This window comes from Seriola dumerili, unplaced genomic scaffold, assembly GCF_002260705.1.
Source record: "Seriola dumerili isolate Sdu_G_001 unplaced genomic scaffold, Sdu_1.0 BDQW01000003.1, whole genome shotgun sequence".
NCBI lineage: Eukaryota > Metazoa > Chordata > Actinopteri > Carangiformes > Carangidae > Seriola > Seriola dumerili.
The window spans coordinates 11,611,409-11,636,456 of NW_019174258.1; the positions used below are offsets into that span (position 1 = coordinate 11,611,409).

The 25,048-nt window shown below is 39.0% G+C and overlaps 1 protein-coding gene across 1 annotated transcript; it reads right to left on the reverse strand.

Moving 5' to 3' along the window:
• Window positions 1-289: 289 nt before the first annotated feature.
• LOC111221929 (prepronociceptin-like) lies at window positions 290-12,958 on the reverse strand. Its single transcript, XM_022745527.1, has 3 exons — window positions 12,941-12,958; window positions 3,109-3,242; window positions 290-904 (listed from the first exon to the last, which is right to left on the reverse strand). The coding sequence occupies exons 2-3, from the start codon at window positions 3,226-3,228 to the stop codon at window positions 290-292; spliced, it is 735 nt and encodes a 244-aa protein (XP_022601248.1). The 5' UTR covers window positions 3,229-3,242; window positions 12,941-12,958.
• Window positions 12,959-25,048: the final 12,090 nt, after the last annotated feature.

The window sequence follows — 25,048 nt, forward strand, 5'->3', positions numbered from 1 at the left end:
GATTGTTTAACTGGTACATCCCATGGGGACACCAAATGGGAGGTCTGAATGATTCAGGACGCTCAGACCCGGACAGGGAGGGAACCTGGAAGGTGCCAGGAGTTACAGAGTTTCAGGGGGACCAAAGTTTCTAGTTACTCCACTGTAATTTTCCCTTTTTGGTAAATTAGTAAGATTCAATAGGTTAACTTTGGTGACACCAGTTAGAGTTTGACATGGTGATTGAAATACAAAACAAGATCAGTGAAAATACATCAGGAAATTGTTTTACAGCAGTGGTTTAAAGGTGCTAAACTTCATTCTGATTGGTGAGGTCCTCCGACACGCTGTTGAACTCAGTGGCCCGAGTGCTCATTCCCAGATACTGCTTCAGAAACTCGCTAAAACGTTTTTGGTTGTTCCACTTGCGGGCTGACTTCCGAATACCAATGAAGCCACCATACCTCTTCTGGTACGATCTTCCTGGAGACATCAGCTTCCTGTAGCCATGCCTCCCTTTGACGAAACCGCCAAACCTCTTGGAGACACTCAGCCCTACATCACCCTGTCCGGCTGCCATGTCAGCATCCCCTTCTTCCTGCCCTGCCTCTTCATCATACTCATCATCAAGAGACAAAGCATTCTGGGAATTGTAGGCAGTGTTCAGGTGGTTGCCCTTGCCACCCAGATCCCTCTCGTCCACTCCAAGTGCGCGGGTCACATGATCAAACCTCTGCAATGCAATGGGCAGCAACAGACCTCCCTCCATCTGCTCTCCCTCCTCAGGAAACAGGGCCTCCACCTCCTCCTGAGATCTTTTCCGCATAGTACCACTGAGGGAGGAAATAGGTGAAGACAACGCTTTACGACAGAGGTCCCAGGAGAAAGCCGGGGAGATGTTTCCTTCGCACTCAATGAGACACACCTGACGGAGACAAAGCCAAGAGATCATCATCATTTCCTTTCTGAAGTCAGTTCAGATCAGTTGATTCATGTGGCAAAATAGACAGACTTCACTGTAGACAGTTTTTAACACTAAACTAAAATGGTGAGCATGGTAAACATTGTACTTGCTAAACATTAGCATGTTAACAGTTTCATTGCGAGCATGCCATTGTTAGCATTTTGCTCACAGTAGGTCACTAATTTGGCCAATAAAGCCAAAGGTAGATACCACAAAGGGAAAGCAGAAAAACATGTGCTTCGTGATTTGGTGAACTTTACTACTACTTCTACTACTACTACTACTACTACTACTACTACTACTACTAACAATAATGATAATAATATTAATAATAATAATAATAATAATAAACTTTATTTGTATCATCTTTCATAAAAGAAATGTAGCACAAAGTGTTTTACAACATGCTTCACATGAAAAGACATAAAATGAACATAGAAACATGTTAAAAGCATTGATGTAAAATGAAAAACATTAAAAAATATTAACGTAAAATTAGAGAAAATAATGAACATGAACATAATAAATCATTAAATAAGACATTTTTTAAAAAGTGTTGATCAGTGCATAAATGCGGAGCTAAGTGCAAAATTTCAGAGCTAGTTAAAGGCTTAAGTGAAGAAATAAGTTTTGAGCTTTTTTAAAAAAATACTTAGTTCTTTGATATCCATAGGTAGTGTGTTCCATAGCTTTGGGCCGTAACTGACAAAGGCTGCATCCCCAATTTTCTTACGGCCAGTTTTCTTTTAAATGCTTTACACACCTAAAGCTGCTTTTTCAAATATTTAAAACTCAACGCTCAACGAAGCAAATATTTTGTCCTTCCTTGTAAAACTTAATCTAATAAAGTCGAAGACCTTTAAATAATTTTTAAGGACTATTTGTAACACAATTCTCTTTGGAAGTCATGGTTGCATCTGAGCCGGAAAATGTGGCCTACACTTTTCCACATCAAACATAGTCACACATATTGATACAGGAAAAGCACAGGTGTAACTAATAACCTTAATTAATGCAAGATTAACATGAAACAGTTTTACTCTAAGCACCTTGTGAGGGTTGTTTGAGTGGAACCTCCTCAACTCAGTATTATCTCAGACAAAAAACTCAATATGACAGAAGGAGAGTGATTGGATGTCTGAGTCATTTGTAACATGTATCATTCGCTTCAGTGGTTCAGTGGAAATGTGTTTGTGTTATGTCTGTGTGTTTGTGTGTTATTGTCTGGGGGAATGTATCTGTTACTATGGATGTAGTACTGTATTGCTTTGAGTGCCACTGTTTACATGAATCAGGCTAATCATAGAGGCTCTTGTCAATCATTGATTTATAAGTAAAATATGAGATTGACATAAAAAAGAAAAAAATTTAAATAAGCAAAGGAGGTGTGGATTTTAAAAAGGGACATAGATCAATAGATGGCATGCAGCGAGGTGCCAACCTTAAGACAAATGTCTTTACAGAATCCCTTAAAATTAAAAGTGCCTATGCTAAAGTACTACACCAAAGTTTTATGTTTTGAGCCATGTGCACTTAAATGTCTTTAACCAGAGAAAAACAGCCAGCAGGCACAAGCACTGATAGGAGAAACACACATCTATCCTCAGGAATCAATTAGCCACAACGAATTAAAACTCAAATGGCAAAAGGCTAATGTGTTGAGTAAGAGACAGTGAGGGGGATGGAAAGAGGAAAGGATAGATTCATGGAGGTGGGGTGAGGGGTTTCCACTTATTTCATCACCAAATTAAAAGAGCCCTGTGGACACATTGTGTTTGTATGTATGTTTATGTAGGGGAAATAGCCCAGTTTTGTCTAGATGGAGCGCTTGCTATCTAATAAGAGCATGATTTATTTTTTACTTATTTCGCGTATGGTGCAAAACAGTCTGTACTGGCCTTTCACATCAGACATTGTGATGGACCAGGACCCTGAGACTGAAGCAGCTGAATGGAATTCAGTAAAATGATATAGTTTATTATAGTTTTATTATTTACACCTGTACTGTAGATTCTAAATTTGTTTGGATCTGTTTTCATGCCTGCAGACACGATGGAAGTCTGTCCCCTCTGTTTTGGGTTGGAGTTCCACTCTTGCAGTGTGTGTGTGTGTGTGTGTGTGTGTGTGTGTGTGTGTGTGTGTGTGTGTGTGTGTGTACTTCTCACCATGGTGTTGAAACTGAGCTGTTTGGGCAGGATGTTGCTGCAGGACAGGCAGTCTCCCTGGCAGTCACTGTGTCCAGGATCACACAGACAGAGCAGCAGCAGAGCCACCACAGTCTTCATGGTCCCACCGTCTGCTGCACAACACAGGACAGATCAAACACACACATTTAGCCCAACAGTTTGGATACCCTTCTCATTACCTGCCTACAATGCAGTGGTATCTGAGTGGGTCGTTTTGAACACTGTTGAAGGTCATTGTGTCAACATTTATTCAATATCTCACCAGACAAATACTGAGAATGTGAAAAAGTTTGACCAAGTTAAAGGGGCTATTTGTAAGTTTTTTCTACTAAAGTAGTAATAGCTGTTTACCTTGGTGAGGTATTGAGTGCAGAATCAAATTCACATCAGTACAGGGTTAGCATAGCATTACATGTCTTCTTAGCTTTCTCAACTCAGTATTATCTCAAACAAAAAACTCAATATGACAGAAGGAGAGTGATTGGATGTCTGAGTCATTTGTAACATGTATCATTCGCTTCAGTGGTTCAGTGGAAATGTGTTTGTGTTATGTCTGTGTGTTTGTGTGTTATTGTTATTGGGGGAATGTATCTGTTACTATGGATGAAGTACTTTATGTATATATATAAATGTTGTAGGGATCTGACACTAATGGAAAAAAGAGAGACAATAAGCTCAGTTCTGAGTGAGACGAGGGGACAGATGGAGCGACAGTGAGCAAAGCAGATACAAAAAGTGACAAAAAAGACTTTTGTGTGACCTTATTCTGGAAGGAACAGCCCAGTCTGGTGAGCCTGACGTCAGAGACACAACCAGAGTTTTCATCTCATTAAACAAACTCGTTAACTCCTTTAATTGATGCCTCAATTATTGCCTCTGGCAGCATACTGAGTCACAGTTTGTTGCTGACAAACACACACTCAAACTCACAAGCACCAAACACACACAATATTCAGACAAGCAAAGCTACACAGCACTGAAATATGCATGCATACAAATACATGCATTCTCACACATGCCTAGTGTACACACTGCGTGTGCTGACTGTACAATACATTAGACACACTCACACTCACACATACACACACACTAGTGCTCTGCTCTTTTGACTTTTGGTTGTAATTATCTATTGAACTGACATAGCAGAAAGTAAAACTAATTTGCCTTCAATCAAAAATTACTCTCTAATGTCTTAGAAATGTGGAATTTATTCAAAGTAATTAAGGGCTGATAAAAGTGTAATTGCACTACAGTTCATTCCAATCACTAACTACCCATAAAACAGCAACTCTGTAAAATTAATTAAAAAAAATAATCAGTCCTCTTATGTGCAAACAGTGAAAGTGTGTGTCATGTCTAATTAATTTTTACTTTAGTAGGAAAGAGGATGTGTTTGTCAGTGAAGGACAAAAGAGCAGCAAAGCCATTTTAGACAGGAATATTGTAGGACAGCTGAGGGCGGGACCCAACTGGGAGATGGCAGAGGATATAGACAAACAGCTTGGGTGTGTTCATTTGGCCATAATGCATCTTATTGTCCATCCTCCTGTCAGTGACTGTGTGACTCTAAAAATGAGCTGCCATCATCCTAATGCTTGAAGGTGCCACATCTTCACATCTCTGTTCTCAACTGAGGTGTGGCCAGAGGATGCAAACACTGATGTGCCACTATAATTAAGTAAGGATAGAAGACAGTTAAAGTGAAAGCGAAAGTAAAGTGTCATAATTATTATTTACAAGTATAAGAGTCTACAGCCGCACCAGCAGCTCTGTGAGGCACAGCACTGCTTTGAGCTACATGCTAATATCAGAGCTTTAAACAAATATCACAATGACAATGCTAACATACTGATGTTCACCGTCTGAGTTTAGCATGCTAACATTTGCTTATTAAAACACATAACACAACGTACTGCTGGAGCTGATGGGAATAGTATTAAATATACTGCAAGTAGTTGGCCATAAACCAAAGGTTTGGAGAAATTAAAAATGTTGATGATGGGGCTTCATGTAAGGTTAAGGGAAGTTATTACAATCCATCCTTAGGGAGACATGAATGTACTATACATCAAATGTCATGGCAATCCATCCAATAGTTGTTTAGACATTTCAATCAAAACCACAAATGTCAACCTCATGGTGGCACTAGAGGAAGAAAAAGGAAGGGAACACCAAGTCCTTTCAGATCTCATTAGATGTTTAGGCTATATGTTTACTGCAAGGGTTCACGCAGGGCAGGACCATTGTCTATCCCCCTGAGGATGATTTTTAAAACTTAGTAAAAAACAAGATCAAAATAGATTTTGACAGCTGTCATTGAAGGTTTAAGGAGCAGTCTCAATGCTTCACCTTGGGGTAAATGCAGGAAAGATTCAGGTGGCCAAGTTGAATCTGGGCATTTCTTAACTCCTGATGAAAAAAATGTCTAATGTCCTATCCGGAACAACATAGAATGAATAAAGCCTTGAAGCAGTCACTCTGGCCTTACTCAGGATAATATAGATATGTGCAGACACAAATACATTCACACACGAGATTGCACTCCATTGAGTATCTGTTTGTTCTCTTATCATAAACTACTCTGTGATGTCACAATCTCTCTAAAATTGAACATTACCTCTCAATGACCAGTGTTTTCTGTGGTCTTATACTGACATCTGCCACGTTCTCTCCTGAGCCTTGAAAACCCAATTACCCTGCTTTTAATTAACTGATTAACCACTAAATAAACCAGTTAATTAAGTCATTACTGTCTGTGCTGTGCTGTGCTGTGCTGAGGTGCTGCTGATGGAAGTTTCACCCTCCAGCAGATGATGAATAAGACCATCTCTCAGATAAAAGGAAATACCTCTCCATAGAGGCGAAGTACTTCTGCAACAGAAATATACTTTTCATCCAGGTTCAATGTGTTACCTGTCAACATGTGACTACATGAGGTGATTTTGTGCCATTTGATCCGTTCTGTTACTTGAAAAATATCTAAACCAAGTCAGTTCAAGGTTAGCAAAGGAAAGCAATAGTATGCGGTGTCATCCATGCTCTGTGAAACATAACTATAGTGTAATAATAAATGACAGTTAACTAAGTGGGAACATCAGCAATCTGTAGTCTGTCTCCCTGAAAAGTATCTATATGTGCGTTTTGCCTTGTTAATAGGAGAAAGTGTTAAATACCACAACCATCTTCAAGTTGTTGATTAAAAAGTTTGTCTAGTCAGTACATTTAAGTAAAGTTTAAAGTTAATGAAATATTCCTGTCTGATTCATGGACTCCTCATCCTACAACAACAACTCACTCTGAGCAGAAAGTTCTCAAACTCTCTCACACCATGTTATCAACTGTTTCCACCATTATTTTTCTCCATTGTTGCCCTTTTCTCATCAAGAACAGGAAGTACAAAATAAATTACTTCCAGTCGAAGAGCGACTTAAAGCCGGATTATTCACGGATGGCTGAACAGAGGAGCGGTGTGGACTTCGTCTTTATTTTTAAAAGTTGAACCGCAGATTAATACGTAACTTAAATGTAATAACCACCATGTTGTCAAACTCACATCAGCACACCATGTACCTTGGCTGGAACTTTTCTTATTTGTGGTTTGTCTTTAATGATGAACAACTGGACACACTGTAGTTGTGTAACAGCAAAAAATAATTGAATGGAAATTTTCTGTGCATTGATGTTCAGTGTGGCCTCATGATCACTTAATTTGACACACAAGTGCCTTATTTGTATTCTGTGGTAGAGTGCTTGCATCCAATTATAAATTGGGCTCTGACACGACTTAAATAAAATCTCATTTAAAAGTGCAAAGTAGTTTAAACCCTGACTACCCTGACAAATCAGGTTGATACAATAACTATGATAAAAAAATTTAGTTCACACTTTATTTTTGTATGGGCTATGCATACTTAAAGATCACTGTGATATTATACTTGAATAGATTTTCAGGTATAGGAGTTAGGTAAGTACTAACACCAAATTAAAAATAATATTAAATCATTATTATAATTATTATTATCGTTAAGTTATTGTGCACAACTACATGATGACCTATTAAACTGCACCTTTAGATAATGGCTTTAAATTAAACTGAAGAACACTAACATTCAACCCTTGACGGAGAGAGGCCCATCATATTAAAGAAAAAAAAAATCAAATATTGAATAATTAGAGTGTATTCATGATGTTGTCTTTGTTAGTTGATGAGAGTTTGACAAGTAATTAAATGTTATTTAGTCTTCTGCCTGGAGCCAGATGGCAGACTTCTTTATCCGTCAGAAAAGTCACTTTGATTGACAACTTGTCCCAGGCCCACTCAAATTACATTGTGCTGTTTTTTTCTAATATTGATAGCTAACTAGAAAAATGGCAGAGTGGCCATTGTTTTTGATACTTTTCAGGACAGTAAATCTATACTACCAATCAGTTTGATTAAAAATGTCAAATCTATATGTTAATCGGCCGTCACTACCTATGTGCATTATCTACCTACTGATTGAGCTGTCGTTACCCCATCTCACTCACTCAAGCTCTTTCTCTCCCCAGCTTGTCATACTCTTTGTCTTTCACACATATATAAAACGAGACAAAACTACTACTACCATTGGCATAGAAGTGCACAAGGGGCTTACTTCCCCACTGTTCATATTACAAAAACAAAATACTGCACTAAAACAACTACATTATATTTCATGAAAAAAAAGGTTATTTCACACTTATTATTCTCCCTGCTACTTGATGCTAGAGCTTCGTCTCCCTTATTTTTGTATCAAGATGTTAATGATCACTCCATTGGCAAACCCTTGATGGCTAACTCCAACAATGAATGATTTCCCATCAATATGCAGAAAATATGAGATGTCTATTAAACAGTTTTCCTTAATGGCCACCTCTTATCAAATCAGATCAATCAATTTTCGGTGATTATGCATATATTCATTTGAATAAAACATCATAAATATGCCTAGGCAGTAATAGTGCAACTACACAACTACTACCAAAACCATTATTTCTTATGATCCTGCTCCTTCTCCTCTGGTTGGAGGTCCTGTCTGCTCACACATGTGTCTGCAGAGTGGGCGTTGTGACATATCTCCATTCAGAAGAAACCTTTAAAAGAGACCTTTAGTGCTTTCACAACATGTTCCCTGTCAGTCAGACTGTGTGTGACGTGGCAGTAGATTACATGCTGAAGCCATTACAGGAAGACACACTCAGCTAAATCAATTACCCGTCTCAATGTATCTAATCACCTAAGGTCGATTAATGGTTGGGAGGTGTGCTCACACACACTTACACAGGCCTACCAGATCTATTTCATATTTATTTCATATTGATTTTTGTTCATGTCCTGAGATGAGGTGGTGCCCTGTATAGTTTTACTTTTCTCTCTCTTCTCTCTCTTTATTTGTTTGCCCTCTGTTTTCCCCTTTGTATTTCTATAACATGAGTTATTACTCTGTGGCTGAACTAAAGCACATGTTGGTACAATATTTAGACAAAGCAGTGACTCTGCAAGGACAGACATTTCCAAACTCATTGCTGATAGGCCTTTGTTGAACACAGGTGTAACTAATAATACTAATGGTTACATTATGTGCAGGTGTTGTTGTCTCACCAACACACCTAAATGGAAAGAACCATCAATGTTATTTGTTTGTGCTTTTTCTCCTGTGACAGGTCAAAATGAGATAAAAATATAATCACTGAATTATCTACCTACCTTTCTAAAGGTCTTTAGCATCATGCGGGACATCGTATTTGTAATCATTAGTTTGTGTGAGAGTAAAAATAAGAAATAGTGTGACTGAACAAATAAACATATCCCTTGCTAACCTTTTAGTGTACTATACTATAACCTATGCTAATCATACACATTTGGACACCACCAAATCATGGTTACATTTTTACAAAATATAGAGGTATTCAGGCATTATTATTATTATTATTATTATGTTAGTGTTCTCATGAGTTTTAGCCACTGGTGCACTAATAGAAACTTGCCATTGATGATGCTGTTACATCTTAACATAAAAACATCAATACTGGAATACAAGATGGTGCCCATTCATTTAATTGAAAGCTGCTCACCAAGTACATTTACCAAAAAAGTTTCTGTCTTCCTGGTTTACTTCTGAGATGTACATCCCAAATGCACATTCACATTATACTACATTAAATAGCAGAATGGAGGGAAAAGAGGAAGATCTCTTGTTATTCCTACTTGGGAATTTTCAAACTTCCAAGATGGTTAACACCACTGCTAGTCTCACATTACTGAAAGAGCATGAATTAGCTACTTTTGTATGTATGGGGAAAATGCTTTTATGTGCCACAAGGGATTTCTTTGTCATACAACAGCAGTGGGACAACTGGCAACAACTGACTCAACACAAGACATATATGGACATTTTACCTAACTGACACCTCATAACTTCCAGTGTGGCCATCAAATACATATGCGTCAGTTCCTAGATGACCAAGATTACAAGGCCTGAAGAAAGGTCAGGGCCTTTCTACTCAGACAATTGACAACAGAATAAGAAAATGTACATTTCTCCCCCCGGCATCAAAATGAGTGCCACTGCATCTGATAGGACGGAGGTCTGCTTTGATGAGGGGAAAACAGGAGCAAGCTGGAGGCAGCAAGGAGACACGAAGGATAATCTGTGAAATCCTCCCAACACAAAAGGATGGACAGGGACCCTGCTGTGTTAGGAACATTGTATGCCTGGATTAACTCCACACATTCACAGCCATTTCGGTGCAGCCACCAGAGAAGTTCACAACCGGCACTATACCTATCCTTATCCTTCCTTTATTTTCCCACATGCAGCCTTTGCATGAGAACAGTTTCCTGGGTTTCCTGGGTTTCCTGTGGTCAGTGAAGTTTATCCATAAAGCTAATGAGGTGTGTGTGTTGTGGAGGAAAGCAACAAATTCACTAATACTAAAGAGAGGAAGAGATGGATTAAGCAGGATTTTTAGGCCATAAGACACATGAGGCATGAACTGTGGAAATGGGGCTGCAACTCAGTAACGTGTTCCTAATGTTTGGTGTTTTTCTTTTCTTCTCTTTTGGTTGAAGCTGAAGGTTAATGTTGCAAGTAATACCACATATTCTGTATGGATTTTCTTTTTTCTTGGATTTTCTTTTTTTCTTTTTCTTTTCTTCTCTCATTGCTCATAAGTCTCATTAGTAATTATAAGGTCTTCATCAGTATTCTCCACAACTGCCGTCACTGTTGGACGACAGCCATTTCTGCTGATATCCAGATGTGTTTTTATAAATCTCAGATAAAGTTAGTTAAACTGGATGCATTCAGCTATTTCATGTGTAGGCGGACAGAATTTAATCGGGGTATTTTAAGTCCAGTAAGTAAAAAAAAAAAAAAAAAACAAAAAGAAATGGCACTCTTTCCTCAAAGCACAACTTGTCTTTTCTTGTTGCTTTACAGACCTTTCTGAGACTTTGCCCCTTTCTCTCTGAAGGACTTGTAGCAAAAGGTTCACGAAAGCAGGCATTTCAAGCATTTTCAGTTTAAAATTCTGTTATAGTAGGTGTTGAAATCTCATCTCTCTCTCTCTCTCCCTCGGTCTCAGTCGCCTCCTCTGTTTGACCAGCGATCCACATGGAACACAGTGAAATTGCCCACAAAATAACAACACAGAGCGTTCCTCACCAACAGCTGTTGTGTTTCAATTTACAATCCAGCTAAAATATAAAACAAGTCTATCTTGTCATCTCACCCACATCCCTGTCTCTGAATACTTAGGGTTTTTCTTAACCCCAAATCAGCTGCATGTCCAAGCATTCAGTTTTAGATTAAATTTCCATTTAAGATTCTATCTCCATTCAGATATAAACTAGTTCATTTTCACCGGGTCCTATTCCCTCCATGCAGCCTCAATAAAGACAGCCAATACAGAAGTGCTGGAACATCATAAAAAGCTAATCAGACCCAGAGCTAATCAGAGGTAAATTTCACAGCAAACCCAAATCTGTTGCAGTCACAGGAATGTTTTGAGCGTTTGCCCGAAGGAATGAGAAAGCAGCCTCTAGATTTCCCAGTTACAAAGGACATTGTCTCAGTCTGAGCGTTATCTGTAGTCCTACATCAGCCTCCTTATGATGATACGCAAGGAGATTTGTTACAGAGATAATCACAGCCACATACGTGCACTTTCAAAATAAGTTCTCATCAATAGTTGTTTAAAGAGCCTTTTTTGTTGCAGCTTACCTCACATAATCCATTTTGAACTGTGCCTTTCTTTTTAATGAAAAGTGAGCCCCAAGCTATAACAAAAGCATTACATTAATCATTCAATATAAAATAAATAAATAAATGAAAATGTGACACTCAAGTTTGCTATTTACTTCATAAATCTTCCCTGACAGCTTTAAAAAGGCATGTACCTCCTTATAATGAGATTTACATATAAATGCCTGAGGGCATAAGAATAATTTTAGCAGAACGACCACAGAAATAGGCTTATACACCATAAATACCACTAATACTGGCACAACTTCTATCTTTTATTTACTGCTTTATTAACTAACTATAATATAGAAAATATGACAAAAATATTTTATACTTTTATAACATTGTGATTTAATAAATTTAATAAAAGCTCTGACCTATTCTGAATCACGCACATTCAGTCTCCAGCCTTGGAACAGGGTAGGTTCATTAAGAGTATAGAGATCTGCAGCAAATTATGGGCCAGATGTTCCCAGATGCTTTATATGTGGTTAATTAAAATCAATTTACACTGCTGTCTTTCTATCGTCCGTTTACCTGTTGTGGGCCTCCTGGAAGGTTCTGAATGTCACTGCTCGTTGTATGAAAGCTCATGTCACTTATTATTCGTGTAATATTTTAGATTTTTTTTCTTTTTTGTTAACTTTAAGACTTGAATAAATTGGCAGGAGAATTGTCTCAATGCTCGCCGAAATATTGACTTCCTCTCAGGCAAATACCACTGAAGAAGATTTCCCTTCCATTCATGAAACGCAGTAAAGCGCAGCAGCAAACCAGGCCTTGAGGATTAATGACTAATCAGGATCTATTTATGACCTTTCCCTCTTTGTTAAATATCAACGCGCAAACTGCATGTGTACAATCCACAGATTGAGCGTAATGTGTACATCATTGCTGCCTTATGCTTTTCACCAAAACATGTGTTTAAACACCTATTTAACCTTGGGCATCACAGGACGTAACAGTCTGTAGTTGCTCCCTTAGACGTGAAGCATTGATGCTATGAAACACATCAGCAGTTTGTTAACTACACTGACTCCAGATATTGTCCTAACCCGCTCTGTGTGATTCATCCACCTGTCTGTCACCGAGGTCAGCCATGGATTAGGTTTAAGTTCTTTGATTAGCATTGTTACAGGCACTCAGCTGTAAAGAGCACGAGGGTCAGGGGGTCTCAGTGACAATATAGCTGCAGCGATTATCATCCAGCAGTAGTCGTGGATGATGGAGTGATGGAGACACTGACTGATTGAGGATAATAAGCATTACTCTTAGCAGGGCTGACAAATTTAGATTGACGGAAATTCACATTTGAGTTGTAGCCATTTATTTAACAGGCTGTGCAACATCACTAACATTAAAAGCAATTAGAGAGGATGCAAAGGAAGAGAGTGACGCACGGTCTTTGTTTCCTGACTTAACAAATGTAGCAAAATGTCAGATATCTATCTGACAAAAATGCAAAAGGTTCTGTATCAAAGGTCAGAGGTCAAGCCATTTAATTCCCTCTTCCTTCCCCTCCTGCCTCCTCCCCAGTGTCTTCTTACCTGTGTTGGCGTGAGATAGTGGGTGCCTATAGAGGGTCCCTCGGGTGCAGGTTGAGGTTCGTCAGCTTATGTTTCCCTCCCTCAGCTTCAGTGTGGGTTTCTCTGGCGACGTGGAGGATGGAGTCAGCTGCTCTTATAGGGTCCCACCCCTCCCCTTCAACCTCCTCTGATTCTCTCTCTCTCTCTCTCAAAACTCTTTCTTTCATCACGGAGAGAAAGAGGAGGAGGGTGGGACTGAAATCAGGGAGGAGAACGGAGATGGGGGGAGAGCAAGGGTAGAGAGTTAAGAGGAAGGAGGGAGGGAGAGAGAGAAAGAGAGAGCGGAGATGGAGAGGTGGAAAAATGAAAGTGGGGGAAGAGGAGAGGAGGGAGGATATCTATCTGTGTTGGTGGGTGTTATGCTTGGCTACAACATATTTTAATTTTTGACTAGTTTTGATTGAGTTTGCTGATAAACATTTTGTTAAAAACAAAATACAATATAAAAAATACAAATCAAATACATGAAAAATTCTATACTTTGATTAATTATTTGTGTTTGATATGGTTTTTACACAAAAAAAGTACTAACCTCAGTTAAAATCCTTAAAATTAGATTTACTCCTTTATCATCATTGAAAATACAGAATCTATGAACATGCAAATATTTGATCAGTTGAAAAGTGACCTGGATTCCTCAGTCCAGTCTCAGTTTATGTGACCTGGAGGTTTCAAGGTTCCATTTGTGTAAATGTCTATTGGAGCATGTTGTGATGTCACAAATGTATGTGATGTATTTACATGTCTTAAACTGAGATAAATGGTAAATGGACTGCACTTATACAGTACTTTTTCGGTCTTGCTACATTCACCCATTCACTCACACACTCATACATCACACCGATACACACATTCATACACTGACGGAACAGCCATCGGGGGAAATGTGGGGTTCAGTATCTTGCACTAGGACACTTTGATGCACAGACTGGAGGAGCTGGGGATTGAACCACCGACCCTATGAGCACAGAGAAATGTGAAAACTGTCCTCAAACAGTGAAAATCAAACCTCCAAGTGAAGTAACAATACGCAAAACACATCTTTGAGTGTAGAGGAACTTTAGTGTTTTGTACAGATTCTGTATTTATTTCTTCTGTCAAATGTTTTTTTTTTTTTGCTTAATTGTGCTATTAGGCTGATTATTTGCAGACGCTATATACAACCAGTTACTCCTCTGCATGTAAATACACTCACACAGTATATACTGCGCTGTTCCCTCCTGATTAAAACAAAGAAAGTGTCATATTCAATGTGTAGATTGTTTGAGGAGAGGTTGGAGAACATCTGGCTGTCACGCCTCCGCCATGATGTGGGAGTAACAGTCAGATGTCCTCCAACCTCTCTTCAGGCAGTGGCAGGACTGTATTACTGTCACTCCGCTCAAAAACAAAAATCAGTGCTGGAAACAAAAGAATCACGACGGGCGTGTGTTCCAGAGTTTCTTATTGTGAGTCTGTCCAGCACTCGTTATCAGCAGGATGCGTCCTGTTTCTCTCTGATTAAGGTTACTTTACTTCAGGCATGTGTGTCTATCGATGCTGAAACAAAATGAAGCGCATGTTACTACCACAGAAAAGTGTGGCTGTAATATAATTAATCAATTAACAAACTCATTATGCGCACAGTCAAGTGTGGCATCTGAGGAGTAATTTACCAAATATATAAAAGAATTGGATGCACTGGAAGCACCAAAAATAAATTGAAATACAACATTTTGCTGTTTAATGAAGTTGGAGCCAACACCAAGTTGAGAACAGGATGAAGACTGCAACTAAAGAAGCAACTAAAACTACATGGTTACGGTTTTAAGATTAAGCCATTAGGATGGATAGAAGCTGACTTTACATGCACATAAAGAATGTCTTGAAAGAATTAAAAAGATGCACTTAATTTCCCTCAAGCAAAACAGAAGCAATTTCACATTTTTTTCCAGCTTGATGTTTAGAATAGAGAAGGAGTACAAGTAAATTAATTTATCACACAATGAATGAACATAGCTCATATGTTTATATATACAAATCACAATAACAAGTTGCAAGGAACTGTAAAATTCAGATTTAATATCTTAGATCTTTGTTTTTCTCCTGAAGTGGGTAGATAATACTAAGTAATCACTTTATAAAGCTTCTCAATTAAGTCCAACAAGACAGTTAGAAATATTGGTTGTCTATTTGGTCTTTGAATGGCAACTTATCATTCAAGTGTACAGAGACATTTTGATGATGATGATGTTTTCTACAGTATTTAAACTTCTCAATACAGTATATTGTATCTATATCTGATCTGACCTTATTCCTAAACTCATCCCAAACTTTATTACATATTCAACATACTCACAGTATGTACACAGTCTATATATCTTCCTCACACTATTAACAGGTGGGGAGATAATGAATCTTTATATATATATTCGCCACATTGTTAATTACTTGATAGTGCCTGATGAATGTGCATGACCACTTTTGAGTCTTTTTATAAGTTTGAAATTAAACTTCAAAATTCAAAACTTGAATTCTGTGATTTTAAAAATGTATTGACTGAGTTTCAGTTCACACAAAGGGACAAATCTTTGTTTTGTTATGTGGCTCTAAAGAATTTCATATAATAAAACCAGCTGCTGGTGTTGCATGGCACAGTGTTGGGATGCTGTCATTATACTACCAGCACAACTGTTACTGCCTACATGAAAAACACAGAGGAAGCTCTGAATTGATCACAGGCAAGTCTGACTGCCATCTAACACATTTTTACAGTTAGCAGTAAACATCATATATATCAATCTGTTCAGCTTGACGTGGCTGTTTCTATTCCCTGCTAATGTAAAGTCGGGTTAGAAGGTTGGAAAAATCAATAATGTAAAAGTTACTTTGTAGGTGTTGGGCCAACAGAAGCCTTCAGGACAGCTCCTCCAAGTCTCAGCATCTCCATTGAAGAGATGAACAACATTCTTCAGCTTTCTGATAAAGATCATCTAACACATCGCTCCAAAGTCTCTCATAGGTGTTCACCCAGGTTGAGACCGTCTGACTGTGAAGGTCGAAAAAATGATTTACATCATTTTCATGCACATCAAACCATTCAGTGACCCCTCATGCATGATGTCAAAGAATTCACTATGTTTCTCCAGTAATTCTTTCAGGTGATTCCTTTGATTTTTCATCAATCCGTGTTTTAAAGATGTTAGAGTCCGGACAGAGACATGTAGGCAGTTTTCTCAGGCTTTCAGTTTTACTTTAAAAAACATCATCAGGAGCAGGCAGAGGAGACAAGGAAACAACAGCAGGTGAACACCAGATGTGCCAGCTGATTGCTCAGGTTCATCAGTTAGGCTGATGATGACAGATTACACACAGCAGTACAACCAGGACACTTGAAGTGATATACAGCAGAATATTAGAACACTTCAGGTGTTGGATCCTTGGTAGATCTAACATAAGAAATCTTACGTTTTGAAATCTCTGCCAGGCGTTGTGTGTTTTAATAAGATTCAGTTCCTGATTTAAATCACTGGGACTGCAGAGTTTTGGGGCCTGTGACACAAAACCCACTGATCCAAAAGATTTTGTATTTCCATAATGTGAAGCTGGTGAAATAAATATGGAGATCTCAGTGTTGTAATTGTAATTGCGCTCTAGGAAATGCAGGATTTGCAAAAGAATCAGTTGTGGGTGAAATGTACTTAGACAGCCCACGGAGAGAGACCATAGCAAAACATAAAAATATTGGAAATGCTCATTTAGGATACATGTACTAAGACAATAATCTTCTGCAATAATATTCAGACAGATGGGATACCTATGGGATCACCTCTTGGACAGGTTCTCCTAAACATAATGTGACTGAAATGGAAAGGACTACAATCATAAATCTTCAAAAGGATGGAGCTTTGTCAACGATGCGCTTGTCCTGGCTCAACAATCAGACCTTTTCTGAATTTTGGGCTGTCTACATGGATTTCACCCACAGCTCAAGTTAGAGGAGCTGGCGCTGCCTAAAATAGGGTTTTCAAGTGGTCATTCCTCATGAGGATTCATGTCAACCCGATGGCTTAGTTTACTATTTCTGGAATATTTCCTGCCTCAGGTTGTGTGCATCATGTTTGTTTTCTTAAGTCAACAGAGGCCCTGTGAGATGGGATCGAAAAACTCAAGTGGTTCGGCCTCTTCAGTCTACCTGCACACACACACTTACCTGCCCCCCGCCCACACACGCACACACATACACACACACAGACACACACACATGCATGCACGACATTTGTTTCTTGTTGTTGGGAAAAATGCTTATGTACTGTCTTGCAGAGAGTAAGATGAGAAGTTCACTACCACTTGCAATAAACAGCCATGAAGCAGTTAGCTTAGCTTAGCTTAGCACAAAGACTGGAAACAGAGGAAAACAGCTAGCCTACTCTTGTCTAAATGTAAAGGGTTAGTCATCAGTAATTAACATGTTATAACTCATTTGTTTCACCCATACAAAAACCCAATTGTAAAAATGTAAACTCAACTCTTGTCGTCACTGTGAGGTTGCCAGGCAACCAGCAAAACTCCAGAACAATATTGCTCAAGAAGCAGTGTAACCTATAACTGCCCAGGCAGAGGAGCTGTGTCCCAATTCAGGGGCCACATTCTTCAAAGGACGCGCCTTGGTTGCCATCATAGACCACGAAGGTCGAACCAAAATAAGGCATCTGGCCTTCAGAGGATTTCTGCTTTGTGTCACCACCTGCAGCCGCCCTCACTGTTGCGTCTCACTGCTCCTGTCACCTAGCAACCTTGACTGTATGAACTTTTTTTTTTTTTACAAAAACAGGTTTCTCTGTTGACGTTGTTTACTGCCACATTATTTTCATCATAGGTGATCAACGAATCTTGGGATAGGTTGAGCCACAAAAAATACACCTGTTGGAACCTTGTTGTCCAGGAGAAGAAGGCAGCACTTGAAGGAGCCTTTGAAATGTGACAGCCTAGTCGCACCGCTGTGACACAACTGTTCTTAAAAATGTAGTTGTAACTGGGACACGTCCTATTGTGTCACCTTTGAACAGAGCCAGGCTAGCTGTTTCCCCCTGCCACCAGTCTTTGAGCTAACTGTCTGTTTGGCTCCAGCTTCATGAGTACCAAACAATATTTTCAAAAAAGTGTGTTTCCAAAAATGTCAAACTATTTATTTTGGTTATTTGTTCTTAATGACAGCAGCTAATGAGGTAAAAGGTCTCTGTGAAGTGTAGTCCAAAATATTAACTTACTACCATCAAACCAAGGAGCTATTGTTGAGACAAAGTAGTTGTTGCAGCTGTAGAGACAGCCCTCAGAAGGTCAATAGGCTATTATTGTGTTTGTCTTTTCTAGTCAGTGGTTCATTAGTAGATAGCCATCAGAGGACAGACAGTGCCTTGGTCAGTTAATCCAAAATACTGTCCTATAGTCAAGATGTCTCAGGTTCACTGCCCACTCGTCTAACATTTCCGTCCAGCCCGGTGTCCACACATCATGTCACTGGGATCGTGATACACCTCAAAACACTTCACGAACATTAGTGAAATGTCAGAGGCATTGAAACCTGAAACTTTCTAACCATTCAATTCTGAAAGAAAATGAAATGAGGAGTGTCCGCATGAATTATGATTGGCTACAGTTTCCTGTGGTTTAAGGACATGACATTAGTGTGAAGACAATACTTCTGAGGGCCTTGTCAGAAGCTGCAATTACTATTTAAGTAATCACAATGAAGTGAATGATAAAATGCTCCCTGGCTGGTCTTAAAAAGATGATGAACTGTGTTGTAATTAACACTGATGGACAGTGGCAGTAGCTTGGCTGTCAGAAATGAGCTAGAAAGAATTAAATAATTCAACTTGACTCAACTCAGCCCAAATGAGCTCAGATCAAATAATACAGAATCAACTCACACACAAATCAAATTAACAGGGAGCAGATAGTACGCAATAATGGGAGCAGAGACAGTCATCAGATGAGTATCTCCTTCAGTTCAAAGTTACACTCTCCTCCATCTTCAGGGACCAAACTAAACAGAAGAAATAAACCTCAGCAACATCACACAATCATCCACACAGTAATGATGGTTTACAATGTTGGTTTATTTGCCTCGCCTCATCTAGTGCCCACCCCTGATTAAACATTCTTGTGTTTTGGCAATCCGAAAAGAGACACAAAATGCTAAATATGCAATTAGGCTGTATTGTGGAACCGGCTGCATCTAGTTGACCGCTAATTAGGCCAAACAACACCACAGAGAAATGTACTTTCTACAGAGGTACCACACAGGTCCATCTGAAGGCAGTCTGGCACCAATAAAGAGATGTGTAGAAATTGAGAGTGTGTGTAAAACACAGAATGAGTAACTGAAACAGGGACCGAGAAACAATGAGCAACATCACTGTCAGATCTCAGTGACTGATCCAAGAAGCAGATTTTCCTCCACCAAATGAATCAATGTCATTAATTAGATACTCGTTAAGACTTTTCCTGTGGGAAATGGCTGATAGCTAAACAGTAAATTAGACAGAACCACAACAGATGCTAATTTTAGTCTGCCTCAAAACAACCAGAAGACAAAAACAATATCATTTAAAGCGCAACTGTGACTTTCATTTGTACAAGTGCAGCCAAAGTTAAAGTACAGTCATCATGCCTTGCTGTTTATGCGACTTAAATTACTTAAAAAACTCTCAGCTACTTCTTGCCCACCTACTCTTGCCTACTAGCATTTCTTATTTTATCATATTTACTTACCAAAGTGTATTAAAATGTCCACTTGAACACTTCAGTTTATGACATATACCTCTAAAACTATACTGATACATTAGTGCTCATGGGTGGAAGTCACAGCTGGTGTGAGCCCTTCACAAGGTGGTTTCTAGTGAAGAGACTCAGTTGACCCAGGTGACACCAAATCATTCAAGATGTATTCAAGTGAACTGCTTGCTAGTAGAGAGAGCAACAGGAAAAGACCACCTGTGATGCTATAGTAACTGCTCTCTCCTGGCAGAGCTGTTAGCTTTATTAGCTGACCTGAAACCAGAGGACAGACCCTCAAAAATTCAACAACCAGCAAAGGAACTTGTTGTTGCATGTACAACTGTGTGGAATATTTTGTCAGTAAAGATTTTTCACTGTTCCACATCCCCTAGCCCCACCAATAATAATTAACCCCCCGACCAGACCAGCAACAAAAAAATATCCAGGTTACAGGAGCTTTTAGTAAGTTTTGCTACATAGCCAACATTAGCATTAACAGCTGTTTACCTACCAGTCTAGAAAAAACGTTGCAAGTTTAGTATCAAACTTCATTCTTCTCCTTACCAAGAGCTGTCGCCAGTGGTGCAAAGCAAAGCCAATGTTACCTCTTTTCTCTATCACGTCTTTTCTGCCACTGAAGTTAACGCACTTACCAGCTAGCCCTGGTCCATCTTGTCACTTTCCAATAGTGACTCACCGTAGCCTCTAATCTGCCCTGAAGACACAGCTCTGCTCAGAAGGTGTATTATAAGCACTTGTCTTAAATGCGACAATGGCTGAAGCTCTCTGTTCTGTTTGCTGCAGCACCCAGACCATTTTTCTTTTTCATTAAGTTTCATCTCATCATTATTCACTGCACACTAGTAAGGACAGCAGCTGCACTGTGTGAAAGGACAACACAAAACACATGCTTAAGAAATATTTTAAAGAATGTCTTTAAATTTTTTCATTGTTTAGCAATGTTTTTTTTACAGATTAGTTTTATTTCATAATATTTTGGAAATTTTTTGTACTTTTTAAAATAATTTTTTATTACTATATCTATATGTAGATGCATTTTTTTTGTCTTTTCTCCTTTTCATTCTTTTCCCTTTCCTCTGGCCCAGTCATGGAGAGGACAGAGGGAGGTTGCAGATTTGTTGGAAAGAGATAACAGGCCTTATCTTCTCCCTGCCAGACGCTGAGAGGCCTGATCAAATCGAGACCTGGTTAAAAGAATTCATTGACTTTTACACCTGCTTCAATAAGAAGTAGGTTTGGGGGAAAACAAAGATGTTGATGGAGAGATGGGGGGTTCTTTTGTTAAATTCCGTGTCATCTCAAAGGAGTGTTGCACTGATTTAAGTGGGAGTTTTTTCTTTTTTGTGGTGAAAAACAAGTTACAGTAATTGAAGTTGTTCCCTTAAATAACTGAGTCCATATGGATGCAATCCTCATCCAGACTTGATGTGACACAACTTCCAAAACCAAGTGCTCCAGAACAAGTATCACTCCTCCATACTTAACAATCTTGAACTTTTCTTCTTTGTGGTGCCTTGTGGTTGTTGCTTATTTGCTGGTATGGGGGTGTTGCTAGCCACCAGACCATGTGTGAAAACCTCTCTATGGACCAAATGTCACAGATGTGATTCATTCACAAGGCATCAGACCTTGTCATTTTCCCGCCTACCAAGATGCCAAAAAGGTTACTGTGACTGCCCCCTTCCTCTCCCCTGCACACTGCTGCCATTTTTTCCTGTCTAATTGATGCACTGTCTATTAAGGTTAATAGTCATTCACTGGCCACTACCATCGTCACATCTGCTGATGATATAACGATGTGCCAGTGTTTGTGCGCTGCGAACACGGTGACACTACAGCTTCTTTGTACTTTACTTACAGCATATTGTCAAAACAACATTCCAAGATACAGTAAATCCATATTTTTAATCTTTTATGACATTGAGTAAATTTATCAGAATTCACTGCTGCAGATTTAGATTCTATGAAATATATATATATAGTTCTTTATAGAACCACATGCATGAAAGCCCTCGTGGGTCTACAACAGTTTTATAAAAAAAAAGAAATTTTTAAATGTAAAACTTGCACTTGATAGCCACCATAATGTTATGCTAAAAGACTGAGATTATGTTCCAGGCAAAAAGTCAGTTGTCTAACTAGTTGATGATCTTTGTTGAAGACACTGACACCATGTTGCTCTTGTATTGCTGCATAGAGCTAGTCAAGTAAGATCAGGAGAAATGTAAGCTCAGACTATTATTTCATACTGAAATAACATTAACGTTTAACATTACAAGAGAAAAGTCAGTTTTAGGATGACTTAGTATGGTAAGCAAATGTGATGCTATGTGGGATATGAGTTTGGCTGGGGTTGTATAAACTTCCCCAAAACCAATACAGAGCAGGACAAAGCTGTTAGCGTTACTCTAGAAGAATCTGGCTTTTCTGTGGGGCAATACTATTGAGTGGTTAGTCATAAACATCGAAGCTTTTAAGCATCCAGCTCCATGGACACTGCTTTGGCACGTGAAGAAACCTAAAGCTTAACAGGTGTGCCATGCCTATTTACAGTTCAGCTATGATTGGAAAAATCACTATTGTATTAACGCTAGAGCTGGTGTAAATGTCTAAAATTCATTTTGTTTTTTATTTCAGATTTTCTGCTCCTCTTATTTTCATACATTTTAAAAAAGCACAGTTCTTTATTACCAGCATGCATATTGCTGTGATCCCATTCAAGTCATCTTATCAGTGACGTCAGAGCAAGCATCACAAGAAAGCGTCTCAGCATCAAAGCCTTGGCTGACGCTTATTATGACGACAGTGGGGATCACCGCTGGTTTTTGTTGCTCTCTTCACTGCGACTGGCTTCCTTTAGCAGGAGATGTCAAGGCTAGAGCCAATTAGGCTTTAACCCACCCCACCCCACCTCCACCACAATGGCTGATTTATCTGCTACTAAAAGCCACACCGTGATGGCCACATCAGGCAGAGCTCATGGGCAAATGATTGAATATGTATATTTCTCCATCACTGTCTTGTGATGGCCCGTTGCATCCGTCGACTTTAATGATGACAGAGTGCCAGGACGGCACTGTAAATTCAATGCAATACCGGTAAGTCATAGCAGGGAGTCATCAGCTGGTCATTGGCGAGAATGTCAATAATCTGGCCATTAGCTGTTCAATAGAATGGTGATGGAGAAAACAAGATGAGTAAAAGAAGGACGAGACTCAGACAGAGAAAGGAAAGGAATTTAATACACACCTCAATTCCAAGATTAATGGCACCACAGGGACACAAACTGGGATTTCGACATCAAATGGACTGATGCGTTCCCGCCGCAGCCCACACTGCTTCCTTATCTGGATGGAGACAGATCAGTGATAGAGCTGAAGGTTCTCTATTAATAGGACGAGGTGGACGGTCAGGGTGGCACTTTGACCAGCAGCAACGATTATCAATCAGGGGAACGCAACTCCAACAGGAGTCACCAGATAAATATTGAGGCAACTAGGAAAAAGAAAGATAAGTTATCTCCTGAAAAAAAAACAAACAGAAAATGGTTCATTTAAATGTATGCAGTCATTGTGACATCAAAGGAGAGAGACATAAAATGTGAAAAGGCAGAAACAAACAAAACATTGTGAGAATACACATGACATATTCAACGGATATTAATGAAAACCTATGATACTAATGTCAGTGGACATAATACTTTGCAAATCAATGTTACCACACGGGGAAGTCAAATGTAGAGGAAACTGAAATTCTTACATGAACAGCAGAATGGACAAAAAAAAAATCTTATGTTAACTTTTCATTTTCACAAATGCAAATGTTAAAGTGTGTGCTGTATAGAAAGTGTTCAGACTTGTTTGTTCGCAAGTTAGGAGCTAGGCTACATGTAGGCGGAGGAAGAGTGAAGGATGAAACAAAGCTATGAAGGATGAAAGAAAATGATCACCAAATGCCTCCAAAACTTTCTTACATGGTTCCTGGTGATAATAAAAGGATGGGTACAACTTTAAAGCATTGTTGGCTTTGAGAAGACAGTTTTTTCTCATTAATATGCAAATGTGTGCATGTAATGAGGCAACTGCATCTCTAAGTGTTGTTTCTTAATTATTTTTATTTTTATGTCTACACACACACACATACACAAACACACACACACACACACACACACGCACACACTTTTGACCCCCTTAAAACCAACCAATTTTCCAGTTGCAGACCTTTTTAGACCATTTGTATGTCTACTGCAGCTTTATTTGTCTGTTTTTATGTTTTATTTGTTAAAGTTTTAGACATCCAAAAAGATAAACTGATGCAGTAAGCCACAAAAATAAGCAAACATTACAGTAGAGTTTAAGTAAATGTAATGTTTAGAAATGTTTTGCTGCTTTTCTATCTCATTTATCACCTCATGACCCAGCAGGGCCCCTGGTTGGAAACCACTGATATAGAGGAACCATTACAAAAATGACATATTGTGTAACCATGGGGAAGCCACATTACTGTAAAAGGTAGTGATTCAACCATACTGTTCAGATGTATCCATTTACAACTTTCCCATATGGCAAAGCATCAGAACACAGGTACAATATGTACAGAGGAACACATACAGCTCAAACTTTTTATTTAATTCTTCATCTTTTCATCATCATTTCTCAGGTTATTTCATCAGTGCACTTTACAAACTTAGAAGTGGAGCCTGAAGTCTCCTTTCAGGTCACATCCTTACCATAAATACATGAGTCAACACTTGGCATTGTGGTGGATTCATTTTTCAGGTTATTTTTTACCAGACCTTCCGTTCTTAATGTCACATTAATGGTTTAAGCCTATTGGAGTGTTATAATGTCTTGATCCAGTCCTGATGTTGCCAACGTGAGGGTCAGCAGCATCCTTCCCAGACCTGGAGGAGGAGAGGATAGTTGAAGGGAAACAGTGCATTTAGGTTACATGAGGAGTAAGGAGCAGTACAGGAGGAGACCAATATATGGAGGAGGATGGAAGAGGTGAGTCTGTGAAGGAAAGGGGCACTAATAGGGGTCAGAACCATTAGCCAAGAAATCTGGATGTGGACTGTAGGCCAACACATCAGGGACTGAGAAACATCCAACCCAGTGGTTTGTAGTTTTCTTCCACCAGAGGGTCAGTCCAAACCAAGATGAGAAAAGTGACTCAAGGATAGCTGGATCAGCAAAACTGCTGAAATATTTAATACTGGACTTTTAAAACAGTAAATGGTTCATTGTCACACACCCCTGCATTGATGAAAAAAAAAACACTCTCACA